Raw genomic sequence first — 19094 nt, forward strand, 5'->3', positions numbered from 1 at the left:
ATTCTTTGTCCTCCAAACACGACGAGTTGAGTTTTTACCAAAAAGTTCTATTTTGGTTTCATCTGACCATATGACATTCTCCCAATCCTCTTCTGGATCATCCAAATGCACTCTAGCAAACTTCAGACGGGCCTGGACATGTACTGGCTTAAGCAGGGGGACACGTCTCGCACTGCAGGATTTGAGTCCCTGGCGGCGTAGTGTGTTACTGATGGTAGGCTTTGTTACTTTGGTCCCAGCTCTCTGCAGGTCATTCACTAGGTCCCCCCGTGTGGTTCTGGGATTTTTGCTCACTGTTCTTGTGATCATTTTGACCCCACGGGGTGAGATCTTGCGTGGAGCCCCAGATCGAGGGAGATTATCAGTGGTCTTGTATGTCTTCCATTTCCTAATAATTGCTCCCACAGTTGATTTCTTCAAACCAAGCTGCTTACCTATTGCAGATTCAGTCTTCCCAGCCTGGTGCAGGTCTACAATTTTGTTTCTGGTGTCCTTTGACAGCTCTTTGGTCTTGGCCATAGTGGAGTTTGGAGTGTGACTGTTTGAGGTTGTGGACAGGTGTCTTTTATACTGATAACAAGTTCAAACAGGTGCCATTAATACAGGTAACGAGTGGAGGACAGAGGAGCCTCTTAAAGAAGAAGTTACAGGTCTGTGAGAGCCAGAAATCTTGCTTGTTTGTAGGTGACCAAATACTTATTTTCCACCATAATTTGCAAATAAATTCATTAAAAATCCTACAATGTGATTTTCTGGATTTAATTTTCTCATTTTGTCTGTCATAGTTGTACCTATGATGAAAATTACAGGCCTCTCTCATATTTTTAAGTGGGAGAACTTGCACAATTGGTGGCTGACTAAATACTTTTTTCCCCCACTGTATGTAAACTTCTGACCCACTGGAATAGTGATACAGTGAATTATAAGTGAAATAATATGTCTGTACAATTGTTGGAAAAACTACTTGTGTCATGCACAAAGTAGATGTCTTAACAGACTTGCCAAAACTATAGTTTGTTAACAAGACATTTGTGGGATGGTTGAAAAACAAGTTTTAATGACTCCAACCTAAGTGTATGTAAACTTCCGACTTCAACTGTATCTACTACTCTCACCACTCCTCCCCCTTGACCCCTCTTCCTCTACTTTCTTCAAATACAAATATTTACACATGTTAAGTTTGCTGAAAATAAACGCAGTTGACAGTGAAAGGATGTTTCTTTTTTTGCTGAGTTTATATATATATATATAAAAACATTTATATTTATATATAAAAATATATAAAACAATGAGAAAGTTTTTCTCTGTTATACTAATCTATAATGAGCCTTTGGCTGATCAGTAGGCAATGGCCGGCCCCCCTACCAGGATGGGCCGGCCCAGTTTTCTGATAGGCTGAGCTAAGGTCACGCAAACATACATTCAAAGTCAAAATTCATAATCACTGGATTAGGATGCATATCAAAATATCATGAACTCATACATTCCTGCTTGGATGTGTTATGTAGGAGTTCATGATACTTTGATATGCATCCTAATACAGTGAATGTCATGAATTTTGGGTTGACAATTCGACTATAGTTGCTATATTTTACTGTGAAAATTAAGGTGACCAGATTTTGGAAAGGAAAATTGGGGAAATGTAAAAAACACGTGCACTATGAATGACTTTATTAGATGCTAACTCATGATTTGGGTTGTTTTGGGTTCGACCGTATCATGGGCTGGTGCTACCAACTGGAACAGTTAATGACACCAGGGGGAAATTAGTTGCCGGCACGCGCAGTGATGTGGGCTGGTGTGGATAAAATGCCAGGCCCGAATTCTTGTCCCAGTCCGCCCCTGAAAAAACCCATCCCACTCCTTCAGTCACATTCATGTCACATCCCAACTAAACAGGCTCGGAGGCCTGTGAGGGCAGACGATCCTTTAAAAGGATTTCTTGCAATGCCTCGGCTGTAAACAAAAGTATGGATTAAGTTAATTTCTTCACTCGATCTACCATACGGGTCAGTCAATCTGCACCAACAACTCCATCTACTTCCTCAGGTATTAAATCTGCACGTACTTTATGCGCCACCCCAGATATAACCTCCTTGATAGCCGCTCTGCTTTGAAGATCCATATACAAAACATTCCACTCATCTTCTTGAGGCACAATGCACGCTTCTTCTGCTTCGTTGACACAAAAAAAAGCTATATAAGCCCACTTCTTGTGACCCTTACTGACGCCACTTCACCCAACGCCTCATGCATGACATTTATCGAGACTTCAAACGTATCTCCCAGGTTACATTGGTCCAAAACCCTCACTCCGACTAAAAACGAGTCTAGGGGTTTCCTATTTCCACCACCACTTTACTTCTCATTTCCTTCCTTTTTCGCCAGTGTAACCCACTCAAGATTTGATCATTTTTTTTACATAAAGGAACAGGTGTCACCTGATTATGCCAAATAATGTCGGGGGGGAAGGGGGTGTTATAAAGGTGTTATAAAAAAGAGGGATATTATATTTGTTATGAATAGAACATAGCCAAAACCAAATTCAGAGGGGAAATATGATGTTACACTTCAATGACAGTGTTTCAGCTATGGGTAAATCCATTTGAATTCAAATCACTTTTTGATGGCACCCCTTTTGATTTGAACAAAACCCATTGTAGAAGTGCTCAGAAAGTAACTGTTTGGACCTGAATACCAAAACATTCAAGAGATAAAAGGTGAGACATCCATGTCTTCATCACTGGAAATTGGATTGATATTTAAAAGCGTACAAACTGGGTTGTCAAACTATTTTATTGCTGGAGATTTATTTTATTTAAAATAAAAAAATTAAGTCAAAAAAGAAAATGTAACGTCAATTATCTAAAAACCTGTAAAATGAGAATTATTTTCATATTCGCATATGTTGTACCCTATTTTAAATCATCTAAGGTTTTTGTGTTGTGCCCGCCATCAGTTGAGACACAACACGCTCTTGAATACATGGTTGGTGTCATGTTTTGGCTGATAAATGTACTAACATTTTAACTTTCAAAATGGTACCACAAAGATGGTTAGAGGTCCACACATCCGAGAATGTTGACTTGAATGGGAATTAGCTGTTGTTTTAAATTATACTGTAAGGTATATAAATAAATAGTCGCACACTCTAAATTATACTGCCAATCCTCCATAGGAAACCTATTGAAAAATAGAGAATAGATATGACCATTTATGTTGACATTAAACGGTGGGTGGACGAAGGTCATCTTTGTGATAGTAATTAAAAGTAAATATGTCAATTCAATAAAAATGTAAATGGTGTACCAGCTAAATTCCAGTAGTCTGAAGGGATAGGTCCATTCTATAAATTATATTTCTATGATTGAAATGACACCCACCCTGTATTCAAGAGCATGTTGTGTTTCAACTGATGGCGGGCACAACACAAAAAAACTCAGATAATGTGAACTAGGATCGAAGCTGCAACATCGGAGTTTACGCGTCACTTTCTGACAACTTCTTCCATGGGCAAACGTGCATGGAACGTTTTGTTTAAATCATAAGGGATGCTGTCAAAAAGTGAGTGAATTCAAATGGATTTAACCATATGACTATGCCAGCACACCAAACAACAAGTCTGTATCATGTGAGAATGTGAGCGTACTTGAAAAAGAAAAGGAAAGCCGCACACTCTAGGAGCTCAGATGCAATAATTTAATAACCTAATAACCAACGTCAGGATACCCTGATGAAGACAGCTTGTCTGTCGAAACGTTGGTTATTAGGTTATTAAATTATTGCATCTGAGCTTCTAGAGTGTGTGGCTCTCCTTTTCTTTTTCAAGTGTTCTACTGCGCTAGCCAGCACTTTGCCTAAATAGGTGTGCGTTTCTTTCGCCTCCAAATTAGAGCGTACCCAGATGCTCAACTGAGGGACTTCGTAATAAATAAATAAAACTCTCTCTAAGACACTTCACATGATAGGTATAATATGTCAGCAATACTAAAGAATGGTTCCCAGATATCCCCATACATCTCAAGCCACACTGCTAAGATTTCTCCCCGTTGTGGACACTCCTATGTTTGATAAGGTTACTCTGGAAGGAGAAGCTCTTGTAACATAGTTTGCACTTGAAGGGTCTCTCGTTGGTGTGAACGGTCTGGTGCTGCTTGATATATTTCGTCTTAGCGAAGCGCTTCCCACACGTGGGGCAGGCATATGGCTTGTCGGCGTCCGTCCTAATGCTCGGCCTCCCACGTTGTGACCCAATGACAACAGAGGAGGTAGAAGCAGGTGCCACCACCCTCAGGTGGTTAGTCTTTGAGCTCCCTCCTTGACCTCTAGCTATTGTTTGAGTGTTGTTGGGATTGTGTGCTGTGTTATAGGCTAGGTACCTCTCGTGGTGAACGCCCATCCTGGCCCTGTCTGTATTTGTGGGATAACTATGAGGTAACTGTGGAAGGCTAGACCCAGGCCTTCTATGAACCCAGTCACTAGTCATTAGACGAGACCCTGAAGGAGAAGGCAGACTTCCTGATAGACTACCACCAGGGGGGTCTCCCACCACTCTCTGTGAAGGCTGAAGCGCAGGGTGACCTGCTCTGTTCATCATGGATACTGTGGTGCTTGTATCATAGGAACAGGAGGGTCTATCTCTATCAGCCCCAGGTCCTGCTTCATCCCTGCACTGAGACTGTGAAGAGAAGAGTGTGGGCTGCAGACTGGATCCCTGACTGGAGCCTCTGTCTCTCTGATGACCACCAGGACTGAGGTTGTTCAGTCCACCTGTCCACTGGTTGTGTTCTGTGTGGTGCTGGTGGTGGTGGTGGAGTCTCTGTCCCTGGTGGTTGGGTCCTGGTTCTGACTCGTGAAGGAAGCGCAACGGCTCCTGCTCCAGGGTTCTGATCTGGTGCCAGGGTTTGTGACCCGCCACCTCAGAGGTCCAGTCTCTCCCGCCAGCAACACCGGATTTCAGCAGGTCCTCATGGACTGCACACTTCAAAACAACGATTGTACAGAAAAGCATAAAGTTAATATAAGAAACTCTTTGCTGTGCACACAGAAACATGACATAAAATGTTAACCACAGTCAAGCCTCTAACACTGTGATTCAAGTACCTAACAATATGGAGCCATTGGAGTTTATTATAAAAAATGTCCTTATGTGTTGATTAAATTATTTAATATAATGTTTTGGTTTGACTGAGATAAGGGAAGTCAGTCAGCACCGAGTTGATTTTGTATTTAATTAAAACAAAATGGTCATACACTCACATAACGTGAAGTACAGTACTTTTATTGCACAAAACGATATGTGACAAATACAATAACTTTTCTCACTATGGTAACACTTGACCTTTTCTTTAAAAATATGGTACCCTCGCTTTGACAAAATGAATTTTAAAATATTTTAGAAAAGGTTCAACACTACACACATCTTCACTACTTCCTGTCAAGTAAACATGAATTAAGGCACTATAACTTCCTCCATTATAAAACACCAGCAACAAACAACAGGACAAGGTTGTCACTTTTCATCAGTGAAGCATTTCTACAGACACCATCACACCAACCATCACCATATCATCTACTCTGCTTCATCATACTCATTCTTTCCTCAGTTCACCTCATTCAGTTCCCTACTACATCCGAAACCTACAGAATTAACTACAAACAAACTAACTAGTACTACATTACATGTCACGATACTCTATACATGGGCCGTGTGCATTTTCTGCTGGTGTATCCTAAAGTAGCTCCTCTCTAATAACCTCTTCCCGCAGTGTGTACAGGCAAACAGCCTCTCTCCTGTGTGGACCTTCAGGTGCATCTTCAGCTGGTAAAAAACAAACAAATGGATTTCCATCCACTGACCTCCACTTTGTCGCCTCTGGTGTTGGCCTGCTCAATGATGTCGTCCCCCGGGGCCTTGGCTGCACCAGTCTGGGAATCCAAGATGACCGCCCAGTCTCCTCTGTTAGCCTCCAGCCAACCACCTGCAGGAAGAGGTTAGAAAATAGACTTTACATATGGGGGCCATACTTGTGAACTTTTGCTTAGACCATGGTTTAAACCATCGGTCTAAAATGGCTAGCTGCTAGCTTTTCTCATAGGGCAACATGGCCAAATTAGCCACAATTCTGTGGACGGCCAGCTGAGCACATAATTATATCCGGTAACAAAATAACAAATCAACCTATCAGAGACCTTAAACGGTAGAGCTGCCATCCATTCGCATTTGTTCAACAGGTAAATTTGGCCAACAGTGGCAGATTGTTAAACCATCCAACTGCTTGGTTGAATTTATTACCCATGGTCTAAGCGGAGTAGTGGCGTCATCCACTAAAGTGGTCTACGCCACATGTTGGCATATGGTAGCTGTGAGTTCAAATCCCATTCAGGCCAAGATTATTTTAAAAGAGAAAATCCTCCACTGCTGGTCGTCGAGTGAAATAGCGCAAATGTGACGAAGTAGCCGATTACCAAAATGCATATAAATGCATATAAAACCTACAATTAAGTGTACACGTCTATGTAACTTCGCCTATATTCATTGTAGCGACAAATATTTCTGAATTAGGCCTATCCTATAGCCTGTGTTTCGGTCTGAGTGACTTCAAGTTGTGAAGCCAGGAGAAGGCTAGGCTTCACCTCAGTAGATTCCTGGAGAAGCTGCGCCCTCACTGGACACTTGGTGAACCTAGCCAGACCAGTCAATTTACACTTTGTTACACATGTGTGACAAGGTAGGCTAGATAATGATTCAAAAAACGCATATCAAATGTTGTAGCCCTAACCTACAAGTAAGCAAGTGTACACATCCATGCAGCCTCGTATACTAAGACATTATTAGGTCCTAGCAGTATGTTTGTGAAGAAGGCTGAAGAAAGTCTTAGGCCTAGAGCCTTATGAAATTAATTCTTAATCTTCATTTTTAAGGTGATGACTGCACTTTCCTTCTAAATACAATACCACAATGAATGTCCACATGTCAAAAGAAAAATTATGACCCCACTGGGGATATGAATTTAAGTCGCAAGTGATGAAAAGTGTCAGGAACTAAGCGTCTTACACTGTCAGCTAATTGTCCAGACCCATTTTTGTATGTGATGCAATTAATTTCTGTATCAGAATGTGCGGGTGGACTCCTGGTAAGGATGCACCTCAAAAAGCACAAGAAAGAGGATTTCGACACCCACCACCTCAGATTGTTCTGAAATTGTTTCTGTTGTTCGAAACAGATAAGATTAGCATTCCTGCAACATTATTTTGTTGAAATATAATTTAATCTCTGAGAAATTAAGCTAATTGATAGCACCAAAATTGGCCATTTTAATTTATAGGATTCATATAATGTTCAATGAATATAGTCCATAACATCCTATTTGGACCACATTTTTTACTAACAATGAATTAGACATGAGGAATCCAGAGAAATTGTCAACCAACAACGAGTATATAGTTCTCTATGTCTGATATATAGTATGGAGCTGTGGCTCTGAGTATTGTTTCTTCATCCTATGTAATGTATTCCCAGAGAATTTGGTGATGTATTTTTTTTTTTCCTGTTCAGAGAAATGTGTCTTTTAAGTTGTTAGGTTTATGTCCCATCCTACATCCTGATATTACCAGGTTCTGACCACTAGATGGTGCTGTTCCAAGTTATTTATTTTTTAAAGAATCCCCACCCCTCAATGTTTAAGGGATAGTTCACCCAAATTACTAAATGAGATATTGGTTTCCTTACCCTGTAAGCAGTGTATGGAAAAGGTATGACAGCAATCAATGCGTTGCTTTTGTTCCCCACTGTTTCAAATGCTAACTTTTTAGCATTTGTAGCACAAATCCAATGCAAGTCAATGGTACCTATATTAGCATTTTCACGCTTCATGTCCAAATCATCCTGAAGTATCTAAAAATGTATTGTGTAACTCGATGATGTTACTTATAGATGATTTGGATATGCAATGAATAATTTCTCTGAACAGGGGAAAGAAACCATCACCAAATTCGTTAAGAATACATTACATAGGATGAAGAAACAATACTCCGAGCCGCAGCTCCATACTAGTTAGACATTGAGAACTGATACTGTATACTCGTTGTTAAGGTGGGATTGGCGTGGGGGGTCCATGGGTGGCTTGACCATTTATTTAGATTCCTCATGTCTTACTCATTGTTAGAAAAATGTTTGGTCCAAATTGGATGTTGGGTACTATATTTATTGGATATTATATGAATCCTATTTTTCCCTTACCTTGCGCCCCCATCTTTAGTCCACTCAGCAGATCAATGCTCTCTGGTCCGTCTTCTATTGTCTCCTCTTTGACCAGCAGCAGATCAGGCTTCCCATCCTCCATGTCTACTGACTGTAAGAGATACAGAGTAAGAGGATATGAGCACCCTGCTATGGAGCATCTTCTGATTGGGCAATAAGGTATTGCTATGATTACTATTCAAACATTTTAGTTGATTTGATACTATGCAAACATGTTAGATTAGATTATTAGTCACGCTTTCATGGTTTGATCATTCAAAGACATGGGCCGTGTCCGAAATACCCATACATGTGTCCTAAATAGTAGGCTGTTTAGTATGCGAAAGAAAGAATGTTTAATAGTATGCAACGTTTTGAAATTCTAGTATACCTTAAATGCCCGGATGTTATACTCTTTTCGGCTTTGACAACAGCTGATCAAACAGATATGGGGATGCTCAACCAAAATCAACTAATAACAGGAAACAACGCAGGCAAAACTGAACTTCTGCTCTGAGAGGCTCTCTGGATACAGGCCCTGACCTAATACCATTCAGACAGTAGTTCACAGTGGGCTCACCTCAGTGAGACAGTGTGTAGTCCTGTGCTGCTCAGCTGGTTCCTCTGTGGGTTCAGGAGGAGGTGTAGTCTGGTTTTCTTCTATGACCATGGTCCCCTCAGGGTTCCCCAGACCCTCCTCACACCCCTCCTCCTTCACCAGCAGCACCTCTGGACCCTCCTCCTCCTGGAAGAGACAGGTGATACATATTACACAGACATACACTCCCTCAGGTACGTACACACACAGATAATAAACACACTTTCAACATAGTGTGTTTACCCTTCCCCACTACGTTTGAGTCCTATACTGTAGTTACAGAATGACTTCATATAAGTCAGCTATGATAAGTAAAAAGTCATCATCAGACAAACCCGACTAAACTATTTTGACGTGTACAGTAGTTTATAATTTTTTTCCCCTACCAACCCTCCCCTAATTGGTGTAAACTAATGGACAACTTCCAGTTTATACAGCCTATATCAATTTTTACGGACACAGTATATTTTACATTACTTCTATTTTCCCTTTCTTTTTTCCTCCCAGCTTTCAACTTATTCCACATTTAGTTGTGTTACAGCCTGAATTCAAAATGAATTCGATTTTTTTCTCACCCATCTACTCACCCAATACCCTATAATGACAAAGTGAAAACATATTTTTAGAAATTTTAGCAAATGTATTGAAAATGAAATACAGAAATCTAATTTACATTAGTATTCACACCCAGCCTTCAGCTACCCTCAAGCCCTCCCATCTATCTCTGAAGACCATCCAGTTTTGATTTCGAATTGCCATATATTTCTCAACTGTGCTGTTATGTTTCACAACATTTCTGAACCTTTCTATTCTCATAGTTTCTACAGATTGTAAATTAAAGATAAACATTTTTGCTATGAGTACTATTATATTATTGATCGATTTCTTTGTATATGTCCATAAAAATTATGCTGATTCATGATTTCGACTGGCTGAGAAAAGCTGCCTGCCTGTCTGTCTCGTCCCGACATAATTTCAATATTGAAACAATGTTGCAAATGTCAGAAAGACAGACTGCAAGTTTTATACAAATCTCCACTGTTGAAAACCAATTGCTAGTCTAAAAGAAATGGGAGATAATGTCTAGATGCTTTTTACAGTGGAGATCAAGTTTATAAATTGCCTGGTTGGGCTGATGAGACAGTGGATTGCGCAGTGTGATGGAACAGAGTAAACAGGCATTTCAACGTCATAGCTTTAGCCTGTGGTAACTTCTGAAATAGACACCGGCTGGAATGCCGTTTTAACCAACCAGCGTCAAGGATTAGACCCTTGTATAAATTGTATATAACATTCTATTGGTTGCAAGAATTTTGTATAATAATTTAAATTTAAAAACTTGAAGTTTTGAATCCGCCATCATTTTGTGTGAGAGGTCCAATACTTTAATATTTAATCATTTCTTCCCTCCGAATTCATTATATAAATAGGCCCGTTCAATTTTGTTTGGCTTGCCGTTCCAAATAAATAGGGGTTTGTTAGTGTGTGTATGTGTAGGTACAGTGTATTCGGAAAGTATTCAGACCCCTTCCCTTTTTCCTTGTTACGTTACAGCCTTATTCTAAAATGGATTAAATAAAAAATGTTCCTCATAAATCTACACACAATACCCCATAATGACAATGCAAAAACAGGTTTTTAGACATTTTTGCAAATGTATTCAAAATAAAACAACTGAAATACATTATTTACATGTATTCAGACCCTTTGCTATGAGACTCGAAATTGAGCTCAGGTGCATCCTGTTTCCATTGATCATCCTTCAGATGTTTCTACAACTTGATTGGAGTCCACCTGTGGTAAATTCAATTGATTGGACATGATTTGGAAAGGCACACACCTGTCTATATAAGGTCCCACAGTTGACAGTGCATGTCAGAGCAAAAATCAAGCCATGAGGTCGAAGGAATTGTCTGTCTGATTGTGTCGAGGCACAGATCTGAGGAAAGGTACCACAATATTTCTGCAGCATTGAAGGTCCCCAAGAACACAGTGGCCTCCATAATTCTTAAATGGAAGAAGTTGGAACCACCAAGACTCTCCCTAGAGCTGTTCGCCCGGCCAAACTGAGCAATCGGGGGAGAAGGGCCTTGGTCAGGGAGGTGACCAAGAACCTGATGGTCATTCTGACAGAGCTCCAGAGTTCCTCTGTGGAGTTGGAAGAACCTTCCAGAATCCCAACCATCTCTGCAGCACTCCACCAATCAGGCCTTTATGGTAGACTGGCCAGATGGAAGCCACTCCTCAGTAAAAGGCACATGAACGCCCGCTTAGAGTTTGCCAAAAGGCACCTAAAGGACTCTCAGACCATGAGAAACAAGATTCTCTGGTCTGATGAAACCAAGATTGAACTCTTTGGCCTGAATGCCAAGCGTCACGTCTGGAGGAAATCTGGCACCATCCCACGGAGAAGCATGGTGATGGCAGCATCATGCTGTGGGGATGTTTTTCAGCGGCAGGAACTGGGAGACTAGTCAGGATCAAGAGAAAGATGAATGGAGCAAAGTACAGAGAGATCCTTGATGAAAACCTGCTCCAGAGTACTCAGGACCTCAGACTGGGGCGAATGTTCACCTTCCAACAGGACAACGACCCAAAGCACACAGCCAAGACAACGCAGGAGTGGCTTCGGGACAAGTCTCTGAATGTCCTTGAGTGGCCCAGCCAGAGCCCGGACTTGAACCCGATCGAACATCTCTGGAGAGACCTGAAAATAGCTGTGCAGCGACGCTCCCCATCCAACCTGACAGAGCTTGAGAGAATCTGCAGAAAATAATGGAAGAAACTCCCCAAATACAGGTGTGCCAAGCTTGTAGCGTCATACCCAAGAAGACTCAAGGCTGTAATCGCTGCCAACGGTGCTTCAGCAAAGTACTGAGTAAAGGGTTTGAATACTTATGTAAATGTGACATTTCAGTTTTTTATTTGTAATACACTGCTCAAAAAAATAAAGGGAACACTTAAACAACACAATGTAACTCCAAGTCAATCACACTTCTGTGAAATCAAACTGTCCACTTAGGAAGCAACACTGATTGACAATACATTTCACATGCTGTTGTGCAAATGGAATAGACAACAGGTGGAAATTATAGGCAATTAGCAAGACACCCCCAATAAAGGACTGGTTTTGAAGGTGGTGACCACAGACCACTTCTCAGTTCCTATTCTTCCTGGCTGATGTTTTGGTCACTTTTGAATGCTGGTGATGCTTTCACTCTAGTGGTAGCATGAGACGGAGTCTACAACCCACACAAGCGGCTCAGGTAGTGCAGCTCATCCAGGATGGCACATCAATGCGAGCTGTGGCAAGAAGGTTTGCTGTGTCTGTCAGCGTAGTGTCCAGAGCATGGAGGCGCTACCAGGAGACCGGCCAGTACATCAGGAGACGTGGAGGAGGCCGTAGGAGGGCAACAACCCAGCAGCAGGACCACTACCTCCGCCTTTGTGCAAGGAGGAGCAGGAGCAGCACTGCCAGAGCCCTGCAAAATGACCTCCAGCAGGCCACAAATGTGCATGTGTCTGCTCAAACGGTCAGAAACAGACTCCATGAGGGTGGTATGAGGGCCCGACGTCCACAGGTGGGGGTTGTGCTTACAGCCCAACACCGTGCAGGACGTTTGGCATTTGCCAGAGAACACCAAGATTGGCAAATTCGCCACTGGCGCCCTGTGCTCTTCACAGATGAAAGCAGGTTCACACTGAGCACATGTGACAGATGTGACAGAGTCTGGAGACGCCGTGGAGAACGTTCTGCTGCCTGCAACATCCTCCAGCATGATCGGTTTGGCGGTGGGTCAGTCATGGTGTGGGGTGGCATTTCTTTGGGGGGCCGCACAGCCCTCCATGTGCTCGCCAGAGGTAGCCTGACTGCCATTAGGTACCGAGATGAGATCCTCAGACCCCTTGTGAGACCATATGCTGGTGCAGTTGGCCCTGGGTTCCTCCTAATGCAAGACAATGCTAGACCTCATGTGGCTGGAGTGTGTCAGCAGTTCCTGCAAGAGGAAGGCATTGATGCTATAGACTGGCCCGCCCGTTCCCCAGACCTGAATCCAATTGAGCACATCATGTCTCGCTCCATCCACCAACGCCACGTTGCACCACAGACTGTCCAGGAGTTAGCGGATGCTTTAGTCCAGGTCTGGGAGGAGATCCCTCAGGAGACCATCCGCCACCTCATCAGGAGCATGCCCAGGCGTTGTAGGGAGGTCATACAGGCACGTGGAGGCCACACACACCACTGAGCCTCATTTTGACTTGTTTTAAGGACATTACATCAAAGTTGGATCAGCCTGTAGTGTGGTTTTCCACTTTAATTTTGAGGGTGACTCGAAATCCAGACCTCCATGGGTTGACAAATTTGATTTCCATTGATAATTTTTGTGTGATTTTGTTGTCAGCACATTCAACTATGTAAAGAAAAAAGTATTTAATAAGATTATTTCATTCATTCAGATCTAGGATGTGTTGTTTAAGTGTTCCCTTTATTTTTTTGAGCAGTGTACATTTGCAAAAATTTCTACAAACCTGTTTTTACTTTGTCATTATAGGAATAAGGCTGTAATGTAACAAAATGTGGAAAAAGTCAAGGGGTCTGACTACTTTCCGAATGCACTGTATATTTAGTAAGTGTATATTAGTTATAAAGTTGTGTGATGTATATGGCCAGATGTGATGTATATTAAAGGGAGTCTCAATGAAAGTCTTAGAATGAAAAGTCAAATGTGTTGTTTATTAAACATAAACACGTTTTAAATAGAACATATAAAAACCACACATCCACATGTCTCAACTTCAAATCTGCATGAACTTGATAAACTGCATTTATTTTGTCATTAAAAGTGTCTTGGGAAAAAAGAAAATAGTTGAATAGAATGAAATGGGCATTTGTGAACATTCTATAGCCAGCTTGATTCTGTTTAATTTGAGGGACCTAGGAATTTTGTTTTGAAGCTCATTTCCTGCAATTCTACTCATTACATCTTTTAGATAGGCTATTTAATTATAATAATAATGGATAAGGAAAATAAAGTCTAGACCCAATTTCCCCAAATGTTATTCCGCTACCAAATATGTTTTATTATGATAATTTATATGAACCCTCAATTTAATTATACATATACAATGTGTGACTCTCGCTATCAACTGATCGTTTCACTTTCTGTAAAAGAGAATAAGATGACTTCACAATTTCTTTGACTCCTACACTTTAGAATGTTATAGCTCAGCTTCTGAATGTCAGGCTTATACAGTGGGGAGAACAAGTATTTGATAACCTGCAAAATCGGCAGTGTTTCCTACTTACAAAGCATGTAGAGGTCTGTAATTTTTATCATAGGTACACTTCAACTGTGAGAGACGGAATCTAAAACAAAAATCCAGAAAATCACATTGTATGATTTTTAAGTAATTAATTTGCATTTTATTGCATAACATAAATATTTGATCACCTACCAACCAGTAAGAATTCCGGCTCTCACAGACCTGTTAGTTTTTCTTTAAGAAGCCCTCCTGTTCTCCACTCATTACCTGTATTAACTGCACCTGTTTGAACTCGTTACCTGTATAAAAGACACCTGTCCACACACTCAATCAAACAGACTCCAACCTCTCCACAATGGCCACGACCAGAGAGCTGTGTAAGGACATCAGGGATAAAATTGTAGACCTGCACAAGGCTGGGATGGGCTACAGGACAATAGGCAAGCAGCTTGGTGAGAAGGCAACAACTGTTGGCGCAATTATTAGAAAATGGAAGAAGTTCAAGATGACGGTCAATCACCCTCAGTCTGGGGCTCCATGCAAGATCTCACCTTGTGGGGCATCAATGATCATGAGGAAGGTGAGGGATCAGCCCAGAACTACACGGCAGGACCTGGTCAATGACCTGAAGAGAGCTGGGACCACAGTCTCAAAGAAAACCATTAGTAACACACTACGCCTGCAGTGCACGCAAGGTCCCCCTGCTCAAGCCAGCGCATGTCCAGGCCCGTCTGAAGTTTGCCAATGACCATCTGGATGATCCAGAGGAGGAATGGGAGAAGGTCATGTGGTCTGATGAGACAAAAATATAGCTTTTTGGTCTAAACTCCACTCGCCGTGTTTGGAGGAAGAAGAAGGATGAGTACAACCCCAAGAACACCATCCCAACCGTGAAGCATGGAGGTGGAAACATCATTCTTTGGGAATGCTTTTCTGCAAAGGGGACAGGACGACTGCACCGTATTGAGGGGAGGATGGATGGGGCCATGTATCGCGACATCTTGGCCAACAACCGCCTTCCATCAGTAAGAGCATTGAAGATGGGTCGTGGCTGGGTCTTCCGGCATGACAACGACCCGAAACACACAGCCAGGGCAACTAAGGAGTGGCTCCGTAAGAAGTGTATCAAATACTTGTTCTCCCCACTGTATATGCCTTATATATCCCACAATGTCTGGGCCTTGCACTTCAACGCTCTTAGTTGTTGCGTAAATTGACCAACTACTGCTGTTTACTTTGTGCATCTACGTAATCTCACTGAGTCTACCTTTAATGCAGGGTTTTACGTTAACGTCAGAAGCTATCGAGTGGAAGGGTTACTTTCTATTTTATAGAGCGGAATGGTTTTTCTGCTGGTGTATCCTGAGGTATCTCCTCTCTGAGAACCTCTTCCCACAGTGCGTACAGGCGAATGGCCTTTCTCCCGTGTGGACCTTCATGTGCATCTTCAGCTGGTGCTGACGGGAGAACCTCTTCTCACACTGGGGGCAGCTGTAGGGTTTCTCCCCTGTGTGGACCCTCTGGTGCCTCTTCAGGGTGCCAGCCTCAGCGAAACACATGTGACACTGGGTACAGCTGAAGGGTTTCACCCCTGTGTGGACCCTCTGGTGGATCTCCACCTTCTGGGGGCAGCTGAAGCCTTTGTTACAGAACATGCAGAGGAACCGCTTCTCTTTACTATTGCCAGATGTAGCTCCCCCTCTCCGATCCTGGGGTCTAGCCCTGTCGTTTGAGTTCAATACCTGATCGAAAAGGACGCGGCCGTGTGAATCGGAAGGCCCCATCGACGTGGACACTGGGTTGCGATCCCTGAATGCGTGTAAAGGGGAGTGGGTCGCAACATTTTGATTTGTCTCTATGATTTCCCCGTAATCTAACAAATCTCTGCCCTGTGAGTGTCCATCTCCTAGGTGACTATCTGGATTCCATTCGTCGCCCTCCAATTTCACAGTCACTTCATCTACAGCCAGAACCTCCCCTTTCTTATCTAGGCACCCTTCAGAGTATACACTACTACTGTACTGGTTCCAGTCCCCTCTAGACAGATCAGTCTGTGTCTCTAAATCCAAGGGCATGTTGCCAGGTTCCATCTCTGTAGCGTAAGAACAAGAAGGATCATCACCGCCAGTTTCTAACGCTTCACCATCTACATGGGAATTAACCGTCCTCTGGCTCTGGTGAAATACCGGTAAATACTCTGAGCCGGGAGCAGGAGGACAGCCGAGTGGCCCCAGGCTCTTTGGATCTGATCTGTGGTCAGATCCTGTGTGTAAGAACATGTGTGTTACAGTTAAAGTCTTGGTGTCTGTCTTTGACTTGAGGACGGCGTTCGGCGTTCCACTGACCTCCGTGATACTGCATCGGGTCCTGGGCTGCGCTGGGGCAGTGGTGGGGTCCTCCATAGCTACAGGGGGCGCTCCAGCCAGTCCAGTCTGGATGTCACAGCTGTGCCGTGGGTCCTCCTTTCCTTCAGACCTCTCCAGCTTGACCTCAGGACCTGCAGCCTCTGCATCTGCAGACTGACACAAGAAGAGGGGAGGTTATTACCGGTACATGAGTAAAATTGGATAACAATATTGTAGGGAAGTCTCACAAGCTCCCCTATGGCAAGTGAATAGCTGAGGGGAGCCTTTCAGAAATAAACTGGACACATTTGATTTACAAAGTTTAAAAAAAATTATGCAACACTATTACACTAACCTCTATCACGATAATGTGCTGGGTTGAGGTTCCACTTCCCTCATCAAAAGTGATTGGTTGGTCATCTCTCCATCTATTGTGTCCTGCTGGTTTCACAACGCTCCTGTGGCCTCCAGTGAGATGTCCCTCACCTGAGAAAGTGATTAGGGGAAAATAGGTTTTTAGGTTAACTACTGTCTGCTCAACGGTATAGACCCCATTCTGTGTTTGCAAACATTGCTGCACCAGGGCTATGCGCAGAATTTGGTTCCAGAAGACGGGGAAGTTCTCATAGAACGTCAGCAACAACAAAACATGTTTTACATGTTGCATATGAGTGCATTTCACACTACTTTTTGATTATAATTGGATTAAAGCTCGCATGAATGTCCTGCTAAATATAACGTTTGTGTCATCATCGCAAATCAACTGCATTATACTTTAAAATGATGGTTCTTTCGGCTAACTTTGCTACAGCCTATGTCAATGAGCGTTAGCGTTCGAACTAACAACTGCTGTATCCAAAATAGTTATTAAAAAAAAAAAGACAACCAAATATAATCATAGTGACTGTTCAAGTAATAATCAAAACATTATACGCGTATGAGCCTCTGTAGCTCAGCTGGTAGAGCACGGCGCTTGTAACGCCAAGGTAGTGGGTTCGATCCCCGGGACCACCCATACACAAAAAACTAAAAAAATTATGCACGCATGACTGTAAGTCGCTTTGGGTAAAAGCGTCTGCTAAATGGCATATTATTATTATGACAACCCAAAATTCTATGGCTCTGGTTACAACAACCTATGAATAGTTATTCGGGGCCCTGACTGACGACTGGGTGACCTGCTTTCATTCTGCAATCTGCATCCAAAAGTAGCGCGCATCTGGTTAGAATACCTGAACGATATTTTGTCTGTGCAAGATAGCTAGCTAAGTAATCAGGGAAATTACTGTATACTATCCAAAAACGGACCAAGACCCAATTCTGGGTAACACATCTGAACACATGTGCAGAGGGGAATAGGGAGACAGACCGCGCAGCCTCGGCCTTCTACAAATTGTACCTCTTGCCATTCCTCTGTATCGGTCGAGGATCTTGACACTACTAGGACGACTGGCAACTACGCGATCTCGCATTGTCCTCTCTGCGCGCTCCCGTGCCACCTTCAGTTCCAGTAGCTGTAGTTTCCTCCGCAATGACCTGTTTTCATTCTGGCTTTGAGACATTTCCAAACGAAACACTGCATAGTCGTTGTCTACGAGTTTACAAATATCTGCCACTGCTGCATTCGCTAGCACCTCCATAATGGAGGCTATTTGAGTGTGAAAAACCATACAGTTAGCCATTGTTAGCAGCTAGCTAGCGTTACCTAGATAACATATATCAATCAAGTCCTGTCTACAACGCGAATTAAAGACTACATGGGGTAAGAATGTGATGCTGTGCTGTTAAATTGTCAACATTTTGAGTTCCATTGTGTTGATAAACGTCTAAATAACAACAATAAAAAAACGCTAACGTGGAAATGTTTCTTGGTCATTGTTTACTTCCGTTTACACTGAAGAGAAAGGATGTTATTGGTAGGCGTCATAGCTCAAAGGGTTTGGCTAAATGAAGAGAATGCGCACTGTACTTTATTATGAAACATGTTTTACCTTTATTTTAACAGGGAGCCCTGCATCTTACAATTACACAACAAATTACACCAGAAAATAAAAATACTAACAAATAAAATATGACTCATGAAAATTAATCACATTCCTCAGCAAATATGTCCTCTCTCCAATAGTGTGTGATTCAGGGTGTTCCTGCATGTGGGCATTCCTGCATCTGCAGTGTTTTTCTAATAAATTATTATTATGATTTTTTCCCTCATCAATCTACACACAATACCCCATAATGACAAAACAAAAACAGGTTTGTAGAAATGTTAGCAAATTTAAAAAACTGAAATATCAAATTTACATAAGTATTCAGACCCTTTACTCAGTACTTTGTTGAAGCACCTTTGGCAGCGATTACAGCCTCGAGTCTTCTTGGGTTTGACACTACAGGCTTGGCACACCTGTATTTGGGGAGTTTCTCCCGTTCTTCTCTGCAGATCCTCTCAGGCTCTGTCAGGTTGGATGGGGAGCGTCGCTGCACAGCTATTTTCAGGTCTCTCCAGAGATGTTCGATCGGGTTCAAGTCCGGGCTCTGGCTGGGCCACTCAAGGACATTCAGAGACTTGTCCCGAAGCCACTCCTGCGTTGTCTTGGCTGTGTGCTTAGGGTCGTTGTCCTATTGGAAGGTGAACCTTCGCCCCAGT

General features: G+C 42.5%; 1 protein-coding gene across 1 annotated transcript; it reads right to left on the reverse strand.

Annotated features, from left to right (window-relative positions):
• Positions 1-3951: 3951 nt before the first annotated feature.
• On the reverse strand, positions 3952-18346 carry LOC311110418 (uncharacterized protein). Its single transcript, XM_084188964.1, has 7 exons — positions 17850-18346; positions 16806-16936; positions 16451-16624; positions 8823-8987; positions 8243-8354; positions 5860-5981; positions 3952-4981 (listed from the first exon to the last, which is right to left on the reverse strand). Exons 1-7 carry the CDS (start codon positions 18130-18132, stop codon positions 4034-4036), a joined length of 1935 nt encoding a protein of 644 aa, XP_084045090.1. The 5' UTR covers positions 18133-18346; the 3' UTR covers positions 3952-4033.
• Between the last annotated feature and the right edge of the window lie 748 nt (positions 18347-19094).

This window comes from Coregonus lavaretus (genome assembly GCF_964263955.1).
Source record: "Coregonus lavaretus genome assembly, contig: SUPER_35_unloc_5, whole genome shotgun sequence".
NCBI classification, from domain to species: Eukaryota; Metazoa; Chordata; class Actinopteri; order Salmoniformes; family Salmonidae; genus Coregonus; species Coregonus lavaretus.